Here is a 17,250-nt window from a genome sequence, read left to right as displayed (position 1 = left end):
ATTTTAGCTTGATTTGGCTAGAAGCAAAAAATGCTTGTGTGGCAACCCTGACGATCCTATAAATTATATATTTCTAACATTATAAACTTTTAACTTATTGCATTCAAATTAGTTTGAATATTTCACAAACAAATAATTTAAAACCTTTATCAAGCTGTTAACAAAAGCAATAATGAAGAGTATTAACTAACTTGTAGATATCCCTTAGGTTTTTTGGTTCCACTTCATGTTTGTTGCTAAAATCACATAGAGATCATTCTTAGTATCAGTCCATTGACCATAATATGAGCTTTCAAAACTTTTCAGCTAACGTTAAAGTTGCTTACTTTAGAAGAATGTTTGTAATAAAGCTTTGATGTTTTGAGAAGAATACTGAGATTGTCAAAAGAGTAGATTGGTTATTAAATAAAAAGCAAAACAAATAAAGGGCTGAACTAAACTTTCATTTTGAATTAAATCCTATGAATTAAACAAATTAAATAAACTTAAACTCTTTTAAACACCCTAAAACTTCTTGCACCTTAAAATAAATTTTATATACCCTAGTGTGCACCAGTGTACACTTTGACGACCACTGACCTAAAAAATTAAGTGCAATTATTCTAATAGAGTATTTTTTCTCGCTACCAAAAATAATTTAGTTGAGTGTAAGTATTTAGAACATATGTTACATGTTTGGTATTAATATTAGAGCTATCAAGTAAAAAGCCATCATCTTTTATAAAAACTGGTTCAAAAAAATTTGGCTTATTTATCATTGAAGGTAAAATTTTAAAACTTTTCAATTCCTTTAAATTGATCTCATATACACTCTGACATTATTTTTCTGACAACCACCACATATTAGAAAATTACACTTATTTACACATCAATACCTATTTGCATAACTAACTGATTTACATTAGATTTTTTATATGTATTTTTAATCACTTCCTCCAAAACCTTCAAATAATCATTATCATTATATATAAATTTAAGTATATATTTTTGAATCATCTAGATATTTTTTTAGTATTTATTTTGCATGCGAAGATACAACCACAATTACTTCGTTCATCAAAAATTTAATTTCGAAGAATATTTCCATAAATTCAAAATAAACGAAGCAACACGCATTAATGTAATAACAGTTATAACTCACTGAGCAGTTTTAGCAGCTTAAAACTTCAACAAAATAACTTAAACTACTCATAATTCTATATCTAACTAGTAGCAAAATTATTGACATTAATTTTAAGTGATCAAAGAAACAATTTAAACTTTCAAAAGCAGCAGTGAATAATATAATTTTCAAAAAAACAAAAGTCAAGGTAAATTCTAAAATAAAATTTGTCATTAAATTTAAATAGCGCACAATTTTTTTTGTTTTATATATCTGTCAAGTAGAATTAAATATCAGAAAGCAGAAAATGTTATTCACTAATATATATAAGCTTTAAAAAATTTATCACAAAGAAAAAAAAAACTTATGGTTTGCATATTTAGAAATTTCAAACATATATGTTAAAACTACTGACACTTATTTGTTTAATACTTCGAAAAAAATTTAAAGCAATTAATTAACAATTAAGATATTTTTAAGGCAGAAAAAAAGCTAAAATACAATTAAGACAATTTTGTATACTACCTAGAACAAATTTAGACATTCTATTTAATTTACCTTAACAAAATTTTTCATGCAAAATTATTTCTTCTCAGCTATGTACTTGAAGATAAAAGCACATTTTTCTACTTTACTTAAAATTTAAGAAAACTTTTCATTCTATTAACAATACGAACCATGTAAATAAATGTGACTCAAACATTGCTAATGACAGTATAAACGTTATCTTATAAAAGTAAAACGAAAATTTAAAGTATGAAGCCAAAATTATCACTTTTATTTCGAGAGTTTTGAAAAATTTTTAAAACTGGTGCGAATAAAATAACCGACAGTATTTAGTTTAAATTTTCAACCTTTTATAGAAAACCCAGCTTATATTTTTCTTCAAATTTAAACATCTTATAAAGGCTGAGAGTATAGAAAATTTCCTAATCTTAACTGTTGCCGAAGACATAAAAAAGTCTCAAAGACAAAGTTCAACAAAGTCACTTTAAAGATAAAAATGAATTGTTCTAACTGCTTCCACAGTAAAAGCCAATTTATTACTTTCTCACTTAGTGCCCATTTAATCCATTGGTCATCACTTTCTTCTTGTCATCTTTGTACAAATTGAAAACTTCTTGGGGAAGCACTTTGGGCATGAGCCTCTGCTTGCTGATGGACTTTTCGTCAAACACCTGAATATACGTTTCTATAAATACTTGGCTTTCACAAAACTAATTGTAAATATACAAGTTATTAACCTTCAAAACATGACATAAACTAGTAGTTTAGAACTTTCAACATCACAGTAAGAATATGTTTAAAAGAACCGAACAATAATCGTTTTAATATTTGTTATATAAGTATTAATAAATACCGGATGCGGGAGCTTAGCAGACGATGAATGCTGAAGCTCTTGAAGTTTAGCGCGATCTCCGTCAAAACCTTCTGGTGCTGCTGTTCTGTAATGAGGAATATTTTGATTCTTGTGTAAATTAAAGTATGAACTCTACAGCAAACGTTTGGTATCATACAATTTAATTATGAATTTAAAACTACAAAGAACATAAGAAAACCAACGGGTAATCTGGCTCAGGCAGCAGTGTTTTTAATTCATCTACTTCTCCTTTCTCTAAATGGCTCATCGACTTGGGGAACTCTATCCTGAAATGAATTATGATGTCACCGAATCTTTTCCTTGTTGTTGGGGTGACAGGCATCCCTTTTCCTTTGATCACCATCGTGGACCCTGGAATAAACAATTTTTGAATTATTGATTAGGTAATAATAATTTTGTGTTAAAAATTTACACAATGTCTTTTCATTGACTAGAAACAAGAACTGTTGTTAATGGTGGTTGAAACACATTTATTTTAACTTCCTTTGATTCTGCTTATACCCATTAAACAAATAACAACGATTTCTAAAATATAACAGTTTTCAAACCAGAACTTCTAATCAACACAACACTTACCTGGTTGAATGCATTTCCCTTTCGTATTGACGACAATTTTCTTCTCTTCATCCAGAGTCGTGATGACAAATTTATGACCTAGTAGGAGTTCTGACACAGTGAGTGTCTTAGTCATGTGCAAGTCGAATCCCTGTTGAAAGTATAAATATTTTATGTTTTAGTATTTTTGGTAAGTTGTAAAGGAATGTGCTTTTTATAAAGTTTTGTTCAGTTTGTTTCAATAGTTTTTAAGAATCATTTGGTTTTTAAGTTAACTTTTATTTATTAAAGTAACTAGCTTAGTAAATGTGATATGAAATTGAACAACAAATAAAAAACGTTCTAACTAATTGGTCCTAGGACCTAGTGAATGAAGAACCTTTCGGTTATTGAGTCGCACACAACGGATACCTTTTACGTCTTATCCAGGACACTTACGATAAACTAATCCACTTAAAAGTAATAGTTCCAAATATTTGTGTCAAACATAGCTTTAAAAACTTTACCATACTCCAAGGTTAAATGTTCAAGTAATGTATGTTTAAGAATTTTTAACAATATATGTGAACATTACTATTTATCATACATGTACCAACGGTTTTACTATAAATCTATAAACAAAAAAACTAAAAACTGAAACTAAAGTTCTAAATTCTAGATAACCAATAATTAAATTAAAGTTAAATTTAATAGTGCTTTCATTTACTATTATTTATTTAGTTTACATTTATTATTAAACGACTTCAAACTCCACATGGAAATATTTTCAACCAAATAACAAATCAAAAGTTCATTCCCACCTGTCTCCTGAAAACCTTGTGCTCGTTGGCCTCCAGCTTGATGAACAGGTCGTCGGCGTCCCTGTACCTCTGCAGCTTGTTCCCCGCCCTCGGCAGCACCACAGTGTGGCCCTCCTGCGCCCCCGCCGGCATCTTCAGCGGCACCTGGATCCTCTCCTCCACGTTGCCTCGTCCCTCGCACCGGGGGCACGCCACCGAGTGCTTCCCCTTGCCCTTGCACCGCTGGCACCTGCAACGAATTCCGCGTCTTGATAAAGAGTTTTGTTCACGTTTAGCTTGTTTTGTGTTACGGGTTCATAAACACCAAAGGGGGGTGTGTTAGTCGGGTTTCGAAGTGTGGTTAACTAATGTTCAGTTGAAACATATAAGACTTTAAAACAGGAACGTTTGATATTTTTGAGTTGAAAGCATTTGCAACACTAACAGGTTATAAGAACACAAATGTTATCTAATAAGATTAAGCTTATTAAGATCTAATGCGCGAGCGTACAAAATTGCGCGAGGGGACAAAATTGCACGAGTTTACAAAATTGCTCGAAGATACTTTTGCACGAAGACACTTTTGCACGAGAGGATAAAATTGCACAAAGATAAAATTGCACGAAGTTACTCTTGCACGAAGGGTCACTTTTGCACGAAGACAATTTCGCACGGGTTATTTTCTTTTATCTTTTTATAATTTTTTTTTAAATTTAGTTTATTTATTTTTTTACTATCACTGTTACCTCTAACCCTTACCCTCAGTAGTTTTTTTTTTCTTATTTTTTTTTTTGTTTATTTAATTTTTTACTACAATTTTATTTAGCTCAATTTTTATTTTTACTATCACTATTACCCCTAACCCTTACCCTCGGTCGGTAGCTTTTTTTTAATTATTTTTTTTTTTAAATTATAATTTTATAGTTTTTATTAGCTATTTATCTATTTTTATTTTTACTGTCACTATTACCCTAACCCTCGGTAAGTAACTTTTTATTTTATTAAATTATTTTTTATATTTAGTTTTTTTTTTATTAAATTTATATTTTACCTCACGTGCAAAAATGTAAGTCGTGCAAAATTGACCCTTCGTGCAAAATCGTCTTAGTGCAATTTTGTTCCCTCGTGCAATTTTGTTCTCGTGCAATTTAGTTCCCTCGCGCAATTTAGTAACCTCGTGCATTTTAGTCTTCGTGCAATTTAGACCCGTTCCCAAAATTATACCAATTATATTGTAAGCTGTTACTAAACTAATACAATCGGAGTTAGTACATTCAGCCTCACACTTAGCATCAAGTCTCAGACAGGGTATTAAACACTGAAAAAACAAGTTCAAAATAAAACTAATCTAACCTTCCCTTCACGATGCAGTCGCACCTTCTGTCCACGAATCCGTTGTTGCAAGAGCACGCGACGTACCTCTTTATCGACATGTTTATCTGCGATCCCAAGTACAGGTCTTCCAACGCGCAGCCCAGTCTGGTGGCGTCCTTTCTCACTAGTCGGCCGCACATCTGGAAGGTGGGAATTTTTTAATGAAAAAAGAAATCATAACGCGTTATTAGATCACTCATTGCGATACCAAACGCAACGTAAAAGTCTACAGATAAATAATACGTTCTAAGGTAATTTAAACACCAAGAATGAATTTATAATCAGTAACACTTGTTGCATTGATTATCAAGCTGATTTTACACCTAAACTACACAGAAATGTTAGTCACGTAATTCAATTTTCACTCAACTTTGACCTTTAAAAAAGAATATTATAATTTTTCAACTGAGCTCAATAAATTCTACCAAGTTAAAAGAACATCTTTGTTAATTAACTTCAAACTAGAATTAAACAATTCAAAAACTTTAAATTATTCAAGATCTTAGCCTTCACACATGAGACCAATACATTTTCCAACAAACCTCTCCAGCCTTATCCTTGAATTCCTGCAATGCGATCTGCAAGTGCCTCTGTTTCGGTTGAGTGATCGTGCCCATCGAAGTGGAAAGGTGCCTGTAAATCTCCAACTCGTCGAAATCGGTCAGCACTCCGTACCACTCCCGGATGTAGGGGTCGGTGAACATCTTGCCCATCTGCTGAATCTCCTTCGTCCTGCCAAGTTGAAAGTTGTGACTTCAAGTTTAAGAAATTAACATTTAACTATTATTAACAAACTTGAATTAAGAGTGAACTATTTAAAATTTAGCATTGCCATTTCATTGATGCAGATTTTGCCTGAATAGTCAATAAGACCATTTAACAATATGGTCTTGATTTTTAAACTAACACTAAAAATTTTAAAATGTTAAAACTGATATAATTGTGAGTGAAAGTTTTTTTTTAAACTTGTATGCATTGTCTACCTGTTTGAACTAATTAGGTCTCGCTAAATAGGTATTGTGTTTTCATTTAATCATTTGAAAACTTTTCAGGCTTATTACAAACTCCTAAAAGCTTGAAATAAGAAATATTAAGAAAAATTACAAAATACATTTAGGAAATCAGACCTGAAATTATTTTCAAAAAAACTTAAAATCTCGAATTTCTGACAGCAGTTCTTTTCAACTTTTTTTCTTCGGTAATTCGTTTTACATCATATTAATCAAACAAATTGCTAACAAACATCAAAACAAAAATTTTTTAATCTTACCACTTTGCGTGCGTTCTTAGCTTCTCGTTCAACACTCTCTCAATTTCCTTGGTAGTTGCAAATATGCTTAAATTTAACAGCTCAAATATAGTTGGTTTGTCTTTCTTCTCCGAAATGGGGCAGTTTGGAGCACCTGGCCGCTTCATCCCAGCTGTAAAGTGCGTCATTTCCCACGTATCTGCAGAAGTAAGAATTTATGGCTTAAATTTATCAGTTGATCAATGCTTAACAAATATATTTTGAGTTCCTCTTAAACTAATGTTGTGATAAGGAAATTTTTAAGAACATTAAAACATTTTCTATTGCAGATTAATTAAATTGTGCAACCACATTGAACATCAAGTTTTGTTTGCTTTTTAAATGGTATATTTTTTTCTATAAATAACAGATAACAGACAAGTAGTATCAATCAATAAGCATATCATAACCTACACTTATAAAGTTTTTAGTAAAAAATCAGTCATTTTTCATGTAAACTTTTTGTCAAACGTAAATTAGAAGCAAAGGCGTTTGTTTAGAAGCATATAAATACTTTACAAATATATAAACTACATAGGATAAGTCACTTTGTCAATTTTTTATTTAACTCTTTTTCTCATTACATGAAACTGCTATTTAGTTTTTGTTAAGTATACATTTTAAACCAAAAAAAAACTAGTTAAATTATGGAACTCAAAAGAGTCAGCTGTCATTCTCCTTCTGTTTAGTTATTAAGGAGTTCTTGTTTTGCATATTTTTAGTCATACTGTAAAAATGGCATCAGTTCAAAACAGATTTTTTACATTAATTCTCATGAGAAGGTTCATGTAAAATTTGTGAATTGGAAAGTCTGCTATTTAATCAAATTATTTTTGTTGGTAGATAAGACAAAATTCATTACATTAAATGTTCTTCTCAAAACATAAAAGTACTGAATAGTCAAGTACGCTTATCACAAATTACTTAAAAACATTTTGTACAAACTATGTCTTGTTTAAGGCACTTAGACAAAATAGCTCACATAGCAAATAGTTGTTGAAAGGTGGTAAATTAACTATAAGGTCTAGCTTTTAATTAATTAGCACCACTTAAAAAAACAATTCTAAAGTTAATCAGTTTTTATTTTAAAAGTTCTGTTGAGTTGGTAGGAAGTTGATAAATTAGTTTCAATTTATAATAACATAACAATAGAACTACATTAAAACTTTTCATTTCACTGAATTGGCTTCTCAAAACGGCTAAGCTTTGATTAGAGAGAACATGCATCATAAATAATATTTGAAACATTTCAAAATTAATACAAAATGTTTAGTTCTCTCAAAGGCGCATTCAAGTGAGTTACTTCTAAAATTACTTATGTAGCAAAGTTATAGCTTGAAATTTGTTTTATTCTTATTTAAATATACAATGTTTCATTACATTATAATAAATATACAGTCATCATTTAAAGTTATATTTTTGTACAATTTGTATTTTAATCAAAATATTTTACTAGTGTTTAAGTTTTAATCAAACATTAAGTGTTTGTAGTGTTCTTTAAATTAAAAAGAAAACTGGCAGATTAAGTATATTGATTAAAATTACTATAATAATCAGTGTATATAGAAAGCTATTTAATATAAATAAAAATGTGCTGCAATATTTTTAGTTTAGCAGAATATTGCTAATTAATCTCATTCAAAATCTATAAAAAATTATCCTGGGATTTAAAAAAAATCTTAAAACTCTATTTAGTTCTAAAAAATACAAAAAAAAAGTGAATCAGCCAGATTTTTTAAAAAACTAAACATCCTGAATTATCTTGAGCTTTTCTGATTCATCCTGATATTTTCAAAAACTAAAAAACCTGAGTTATCCTGAATAAGTTGCAACTCTGTTTTTGACTACAAATCATGCTTTTCCACTTAATATAACAAAAGTACATAAATTCTCCTAGTGTATGTTTGAATTCCATTATCTTAATAGGCAAGTTGTATAACAGTTTGTAAAAGTTATTAAAATGAAGCTTAAAACTAACCTACTATAAAACGTAAATACATTAGTCAGCAATAATACAACATTTACAACAGACTTAAATGTAGTTTTTAGACTGTAATATAGAGATTTTGTACCTAAATATTACAATGGTAAAGGTTTACTTTTTAAAATTTACTTTTGTAAAAGTTATTATAGTCACATGAATTAGTATAAGATCAAACTTAAATATAGTTATAACTGCTTACTTTAAATTCCTACAAAGAGTAGTTTAAAACATTGTAAAGTAAACTATTTACTTAATTGTATATGATTAACGAAAAACGTCTGTTAAAGTAGATTGAAGGAAAAAAAATTAAATAATGAAAAAAAAATTGAAACTATGTGTATGATTAAATATCAAAAAATGAGGAAAAAATAATAATTAAACTTATGTTAAGTTCATACTAAAATTAAAATTTATACTAACAATGTTTTTTACGCAACACATGATAATCATAATGTTATACAGAAACTATAAATATAAATAAGAAATATTTCATTCACTTTATTAAGACTAGTTTGTTTTTGCGTGAAATCCAGATTAAAAATAAAAATAAACAAGTAGAATGGGTTCGAAATGATCAGGTTAGAAATGATCGGGTTATAAATGATCGGTTTAAAAGTGATCGGTTTAAAAGTGAACGGTTTAAAAGTGATCGGTTTAAAAGTGATCGATTTAAAAGTGATCGGTTTAAAAGTGATCGGTTTAAAAGTGATCGGGTCAAAAGTGATCGGTTTAAAAGTGATCGCTTTAAAAGTGATCGGTTTAAAAGTGATCGGTTTGAAAGTGATCGGTTTAAAAGTGATCGCTTTAAAACAGATTGGGTTAAAAGTGATTGAGTTAAAAGTGATTGGGTTAAAAGTGACTGAGTTAAAAGTGATTTGGTTAAAAATGATTGGGTTAAAAGTGATTGGGTTAAAAGTGATCGGGTTAAAAGTGATCGGGTTAAAAGTGATCGGGTTAAAAGTGATCGGGTTAAAAGTGATCGGGTTAAAAGTGATCAGGTTAAAAGTGATCGAGTTAAAAGTGATCGGGTTAAAAGTGATCGAGTTAAAAGTGATCGAGTTAAAAGTGATCGGGTTAAAAGTGATCGAGTTAAAAAAGATCGGGTTAAAAAAGATCGGGTTAAAAGTGATCGGGTTAAAAGTGATCGGTTTAAAAGTGATCGGGTTAAAAATAGTGATGTACCGAAATTACTATCCGGGTCCGGCCGGATATTGCCATTTTTGTCTGATATCCGGATCCGGCCGGAATCTAATTTGACAAAAAAGTCCGGATCCGGTTCCGGCCGGATTATAGTTTGAAAAAAAAGTCCGGGTCCGGCCGGATTCTAATTTGAAAAAAAAGTCCGGATCTAGTTAGTGAAAAAGAGCATACTGAAAAGTATTTTTTCAAAAACAAACCCTGAGTAAATTAATAAGAGTCATTTTCGTTAGTTAAAATAAAACACCTACCCTGATTGACTCATTTTGAACATGTGACTAATTTACATTTTTTTACATTTAAACTATGAAATAAACATTTTATGAAATGCAACTCTTTACATATGTTGTAAAATTGAAAACTTTGGAATGAATACTTGCATTATTTATTGTTTAAAGTTGAGCTCAAAGAATATTTAGAGTTAAAACGGTTGAATGTACGAGCCAATGAGAATCATATGACGAAATGTTTCAAACTAAATACTGATGCAACAAAACATCAGAACATGACAGGCAGTTTATATGTAAGCAGTTAGTTAGTTTGGTGTGTAGCTTGAAACAACAAAATATCTTGAACGTTTTTGTGAATTCTTATTGTAAGTAGTGTTTTGTTTTAAAAGTGAATATTTCAACAGGTGTTTAATTGTTTAAATATTTAATCCAGGTTCATAGTTTAATAGTTTATTAAAAAATTTTACAGCTTCTTGTTTACTAAAAGTTTTATTTAATTTTTAATTTTTTGTTTTAAGTCTTTTGATATAGATTTAAATAGCTTCCAGTTTTTAAAGTGTTACCAAAGTAATTAATAATTTTTTATATGCTAGTATTTCTTGTTGTGTTTTATATAAAAGATTCATCACTCAAAACTGTCGTGTCTGATTATAGAAAGTAGTCTCAGTTAGAATTTAGTATTTGTTAGATATTAATTAAATAAGGTAGGATTTAATTATGATGGGTAGTACTGATAAGTTAAGTGCACCACAATCAGTCCACAACTTTACTACCAAATTGTCAACCTTTGCTAGCTGTTCTACTGATTATTATATTAAAGTAATTTTTTCAGTTTTTAAAAACTTATTCTGACTCAGGCTTGTTTATACTCACTCTAGCTAGTTTTATTGACTTAAAAAGTGGCAACCCTGCTAGTTTGAAAATTTTTGGCAATTTTAGAAAATCTTGAACTGCCTCAGGCTAGTTTAGTTTTATATAAAAACTCAGGCCAGTTTTCTTTTAGATTTTGAATGAGTTTGAGCTGATCCAGTTTTAAATATTTTGTAATTTTCTAGTGTATTTTGTTCAAGAACTTGATTTCAGACTTTTAATTGTAAATAACACCTAAATTTGTAAACCTTGTGGCTAGCTGTTCTACTTATTATTAGATTAAATTTCTTTTTTTTTCATTTTTTAAAAACCTCATTCTGACTCAGGCTAGTTTATTCTAGTGATGTACCGCACTCACTATCCAAGTCCGGCCGGATATTGCCATTTTTGTCTGATATCCGGATCTGGCCGGATTCTAATTTGAAAAAAAAGTCCGGATCCGGTTCCGGCCGGACTCTAATTTGAAAAAAAAGTCCGGATCCGGTTGCGGTCGGATTCTAATTTGAAAAAAAGTCCGGAACCGGTTCCGGCCGGATTCTAATTTAAAAAAAAAGTCCGGAACCGGGTCCGGCCGGACCCAAAATTGTGGGTCCGGTACATCACTAGTTAAAAGTGATCTGGTTAAAGTGATCTGGTTAAAAGTGATTGGGTTAAAAGTGATTGGGTTAAAAGTGATTGGGTTAAAAGTGATTGGGTTAAAAGTGATTGGGTTAAAAGTGATAGCGGGTTAAAAGTGATAGCGGGTTAAAAGTGATAGCGGGTTAAAAGTGATAGCGGGTTAAAAGTGATAGCGGGTTAAAAGTGATAGCGGGTTAGTAATGATACTGGGTTAGAAATGATAGTGCGTTGAAATTATAGCGGGTTAGAAATGATAGCAGGTTAGAAATGATAGCGGGTTAGAAATGATAGCGGGTTAGAAATGATAGCGGGTTAGAAATGATAGCGGGTTAGAAATGATAGCGGGTTAGAAATGATAGCGGGTTAGAAATGATAGCGGGTTAGAAATGATAGCGGGTTAGAAATGATAGCGGGTTAGAAATGATAGCGGGTTAGAAATATATAAGGGAAATATATATAACAAATATAAGGGAAAAAAAAAGTTGTAAAGTATTGCAACAGGTTTTGAAAAAAAAATTAAGTTATGTAGTACAATTTAAAAATTAAAAGCATGTATAAGTGTAGTTAGGCTAAAATAAAATTTTTAGACATTAACTTGAAAATTTAATATAAAATTTATCAAAACATTTCATGACTAAAAACTTGAGGATGAATCAAGTATCTGCCTTTTGTACTAATGTTGAAGCAGTTTATCTAGATAAATAATCTACTAACTCTTTATCAGTTTATAGGACCATAAAATATTGGGTTTTAATTTTAATACATTTAACTTTATAAACTTATAATTTGAAATATAAAATTAGAATATGATTTATTTAATATTTAATTATTTTCATAATTTTATTATATTTCTAATTAATAAACTTACTATTAATATTTTTTCATAGTTGTCTTAGATACCACCAGTTACAATTCTATTAAAATAACTGTTACATGGAATTTTTTATTATCAATCAATTTAAAAACAGCAAAACTACCAGGTATGTATTTTTGTGTACTTATTTAAAATATAAAACTAAAAATATATAGGAGTTTAAACATATTTACTTCTTTTAGTTTGTAAATGTATTATAATTAATATTACAAACAATACACTACTCAAGAAAACCAAAACATTTTATTTTTATTAGTAACAGATTGCCTTTCCATGAGTTTAAAAAACTGTTCTGAGTGGCTTTTAACAGTCCTTAGTCACCCTGAGATCTTAAAGTCCTTAAAAAAATACTTTCAATTTTTCAACAAACTTAGTTACAAAAAAAAAACAAAATATTGATAATAAATCTACTAAGTCTCATTGAAAATCTACAAAAAACCTACTTGGGATACTTAAATCTAAAAACTATCTTGAGATATTTTTATATTAAATTTAACTAGCCTGAGTCATCTTTAATTAAAAAAATCAAACTAGCTTGAATCATCCTGAGTTAAAAAAATCAAACTATCCTGAGTTATCTTAAGAATTTTTTTTTTCAGTATTTTGTGTTATCCTTGAGTATCCTGAATGTGTGGCAACCCTGAGTAATTATTATTAACTTTTAGACTAAATCCCAACTAAGTCTAAAGATAAGAAATGGTATACTCAAAAACATTACAATGAACAAAAATTTTGAAAGATGTTTTTTTTTTTAAATGCAAACATTATGTAACAAAAAAAATTGTATTGCTTGACTTTTTGTATTTACTTAATATTATTTTATTGACTGTAGTTTATTTCTTATATACATTTCTAGTAAACAGCATAAATTAAAAATTTAAATTTAATTTCTGTTTTAAAAAAATTTTTGTTATCTCAGTTTTGGACAACTTAAAAAAAAAAATAATTGATTGATTTAATTTTAATATCTTAAAACTAGTCCTGAAAGTTTCTGTATAAATGTTTTATTTTAAATAATTAACAATACAAACTCTACTTAAATTTAAGCTACAATTAAAACAGGGTTGCCACTCTTTGAGTCAAAAAACCATTTTAAGTTACTAAAAACTGTCTTTAGTGACTTTAGATTGTCCTGAATCATTCTAGGACTTTTTAAGTTCATAAAAACAAAAACAATTGTTTTTATTTATACAGTATTTTTAAAATTACTAAAAAAATTGGTGATAAAATATAAAATATCAAACTGGAACAACTAAATCTCATTTAAGTTCTAGAAAAAAACTAGCCTGAGTTTTTTTAATCAAGCTAGCCTGACTCAAGCTGAGTCATAATGATATTTTTAAACTGTCTTGAGTTATGAGTACACTTAGTATGTATCTGGCAACCTTGTTTAAAGTTGATACTGATAAAGTTGATTTTTTAATTTTTTCAACCTATCATACCAATTTAACCAACAAAAATTAAAATAAATTATAAGACATCAAACATTTAAGTTTCTAATTACTACTTTTTGATAGCTAAAAGCACAAAACTAAAAACAAAAAGACCTTAACAATAGAAGTTTATCTTTTATGTTCAAATAAAACCAGTATTCTTTATGATTTTACAGTTTGTAAATAAATAATAAACTTATAAACAGGGTTGAAAAAGGTTTAATGTAAGTTTCTTCCAAGATTTTAAAAAATAAGTTTGTTTTATCCATTTTTAGATCAAATTTAAAATTAAAGTAAAATAACTGTCTTAAATAGTATAAAATCATTGTTAAGATACTGTAAAGCTAGTTTAAATGTGTGTTTTTTTTAAATAGTTTTAATCAAAAAAAAGTTTAACTTGTTGACAGATGTTTGTATTGAATTAAAAGTTTGTTACTTTACATATAAAAACAGTTGAAAATTCAAGGTCTATAGATTTTGTTCAAAGTTCTAGTTTTTTTTTTATATCGCTAACTCCAGGTTTTTTTTGTCTAAATTTTCAGATTTAAGGTTATTTTGAAACCCAATATACATGTTTGAATAAAAATTTTAGTTTTAAATAAAGTATTACTTCAAAGATAATATTTTCACTTTTTATTTTTTGCTTTATATTTTTGAAGAGGTTACATATTGTATACTATTTTATGAATATATCTTCATTTAACTTAAGGTTAGTTTTAACTTTTTTATGTATTTTTTTATTAAACTTAGTACAAATTAATTAATAATTTAAATTTAATCAACTTTTAAAGCTACATTTTATATATAATATTCTAATTAGGCATTGTAAACCACATTTAGGCAATTTAACCATTGATGCAGAACTAAGTTCTCACACAAAACAAATGTTTTTCCAATAAGGTAATACTAACTCCCCATGGCCCCCTTAGTTTTGAAACAAAACTTGTTTTAAAAATTTAAAGACCCCTACTTTATCTATTTTATACAAAAAGAAAATTAACACTATGCATTTAAAAACTTTTTTATAATATTATAATTAGTTTTTAAAAGAACTAGAAAAAAAGTTAATGATGCTATTATCAGGGTTGCCACTTGTTTTTTCAAATATTTTCCAGGTTTTCAAAATTTCTTCCAGGTTTTTAAAAGTACACATTTTTGGGTCTATATTTAGTTTAAAGTTATGTCTAAGGTAAGAAACTGTGATAAATAGTATAAAAAAATTAAAAAGATAATGTTAAGCTACTTTAAATATGTTTTTTAACAAAAAAAGTGTTAATGATGACAAATTTTTTTTATTTATGTGATAGATTTTTTGAGTCAAATCAAAATTTTACTACTGAACATGTGAAAATTGTTAAAACTCTAGGTTTTATCAAAATTCTCAAATTCCAGGTTTTCCAGGTTATTTTTGCCTAAATTAATGAATTTCAAGTTTTTCAAGGTTTTTCCATTGTTCCAGGTAAAGTGGCAACTCTGTATTACGTAGAAAATATACCTAGGAACAAGAAAATTAATTTTGATTGAAAAAAATCTTAATACTCAGGTTATTGCTTTTAATTGCATAGTGATGATCTATAATTTTTGTATTAAGTAGAACAAGGATGTGTCAAAATAGTTTTTTTACAATTAAGTTTAAATTAACATTTTTTTATGAATTCAAATTAAAAATTATGTATATATGTTACTCAACACTGTACTACAGACCAATGGTCTTTTTTCTTTCATTAAATTATTCTAGTTAAGGTTTAGAGCAGGGGTAGGCAAACTGCGGCCCGGGGGCCACATTAAAATTTTTATTCAACTAGTTTAATATACTAATATTTTCGAAAACAAAAAATAAAATTTTAGTGTTATATTTAAAGGATATTCTATCGCCTAGATTTTTTTGTTCAAAAAAATTGTCTTTAAATATGTTTTTTAAAGCACAAAAAAACGTTCCTTTTTGACCTGCCAACCCCTGGTTTAGAGCTTTTCAACTCTATACTTGTCTTATCTTGTGTAATACTTTTACTTTGATATTGGTGCGACATCATACTAGGAAATTACCTTATTCTACTGTGCTCAGAATATGTTCTAGAGTTAAAAATACTATTAAAATAATATTTCCAAAGTTTTTTTTTTCTACAAAAAGCTGGACAAAACATAAATTGATAGATTTCAGTATCTTGCTTACATTTTAAGATTTTTATCAAAAAAAGAGTATTTTATAAAAGTTATTTGTTGTTAATAATTTAAGGTGCGCATAAATTATTGATTAGTAATTTTGTGTAAACCACTATTGGAAAGTTTGAAGACTACTACTACAAACTATGTAATTTAATGTTAGACAAATAATAAGATAATAAATAAATTCATGATAAATAAAATTTAAAATGTTACAATGTGTATAAAAACTAACCTTGTCTGGGTCCAGAAGTTACCTTCAACTGTAATCTGACTTCAGATTGTTTCAGTTGCCTAAAAAGTCATTTTAAGTTTACAAGATGAATTGTGTTGTCAAGCACCTCCGGTTGAATATGGCGCCACCATTCTAGAAAATCTGGCTCCGGTGTTTTTGGAGCTGGAGCTAAATGAAACAACTTAAAAGCTGGTAGAGCAAATTTTGTAAAAGTGTAATTTTCTTAAGTGATTGACTAAATTGATCCACACAAGAAGTTGAATTAAAATCGTAACAGCACAAAAGCAATGGGACTTAAAATTCATACGAGAAACAGAAACAAAGTAGTTTTCAAATTATATGTTGGTCAAAATTTTATGAACTTTTTCCTGTTTTGTAAACTACCTTTTTTTAAAAGTTACGCACAACCAGCACTAACTAGGTTTTGATTGGACTAGCTTTTTAACTTGGAAAGCTGAATTAAAATTGTGATGTAATTATGTGACCTTTATTAATACTTTATTAAAAATACAAATTACAATAAATGTATGACCAAATAACAAAATGTAAAACATTTTTTTTGATTTTTTATAAAAAATGCTTTTTTTTTCAAATATCAAACAAAAAAATATTTTCAAAACATTAAAAAGTTGTTTATTATGTAGAAAACTAATGTAGAAAATTAAAGCTATTATTATTATGAAAAAATGATTGATATAAAAAAATTAATAAAAAACGAAAATATAGTAATATAAATTTTTAATACATAGTCTGCTCTGCTGGATATACAGTTATACCCCAAATTTTTCCCTAAAATTGTATTTAGTAAAAAGAAGGTTCTATTGAATTAACTTAAAAAAATTATAAGTATTATGAAACTAAGTTTGCTGGACACACATTTTTACCCTGAATTTGTCCCTAAAAGTGTATTTAGTAAAAAGAAAGTTTTATTAAATTGTATTAGAAAAATATAAGTATATTGAAACTTAGTTTCTTTTTTAAAAACTGTAGTTCTCAATAGCAATTTTTAATTTATTTTTTTTTATTTTAGTTTAAAATGTGTTTTATTTTGTAATTTTCATAAAGTTAGTTATTTAAAGTTTGACTGCTTTTTAGGATAGGATCTAGTTTGTTTTGAAATGTCAAATATGAACAAATTTTTTCTGAAGGTTTAAAGATTATTTCATT

The 17,250-nt window shown here is 28.1% G+C and overlaps 1 protein-coding gene across 1 annotated transcript; it reads right to left on the bottom strand.

Annotated features, from left to right (window-relative positions):
• Positions 1–1,247: 1,247 nt before the first annotated feature.
• On the bottom strand, positions 1,248–16,132 carry LOC145844060 (chaperone protein DnaJ 1-like). Its single transcript, XM_082951401.1, has 9 exons — positions 16,084–16,132; positions 6,462–6,639; positions 5,734–5,923; positions 5,171–5,331; positions 3,839–4,067; positions 3,060–3,189; positions 2,666–2,834; positions 2,463–2,547; positions 1,248–2,280 (listed from the first exon to the last, which is right to left on the bottom strand). The coding sequence occupies exons 2-9, from the start codon at positions 6,626–6,628 to the stop codon at positions 2,158–2,160; spliced, it is 1,254 nt and encodes a 417-aa protein (XP_082807527.1). The 5' UTR covers positions 6,629–6,639; positions 16,084–16,132; the 3' UTR covers positions 1,248–2,157.
• Between the last annotated feature and the right edge of the window lie 1,118 nt (positions 16,133–17,250).

This window comes from Thalia democratica, chromosome 1, assembly GCF_965202585.1.
Source record: "Thalia democratica chromosome 1, ktThaDemo2.hap1.1, whole genome shotgun sequence".
In the NCBI taxonomy this organism is placed as follows: Eukaryota; Metazoa; Chordata; class Thaliacea; order Salpida; family Salpidae; genus Thalia; species Thalia democratica.
Note: the sequence above shows the minus strand (reverse complement) of the source record. Positions and strands in the feature narration are given on the sequence as shown.

Bases quoted from the DNA above. Each gene is read 5' to 3' on its own strand.
- LOC145844060 (XM_082951401.1), bottom strand. From the start codon at position 6,628: ATGACGCACTTTACAGCTGGGATGAAGCGGCCAGGTGCTCCAAACTGC. The intron at 2,548-2,665 runs GTTGGTTTTCTT...TCCTCATTACAG, and splicing joins CTGCCTGAGCCAGATTACCC to AACAGCAGCACCAGAAGGTT. The intron at 2,281-2,462 runs GTATTTATTAAT...ACGTATATTCAG, and splicing joins CTGCTAAGCTCCCGCATCCG to GTGTTTGACGAAAAGTCCAT.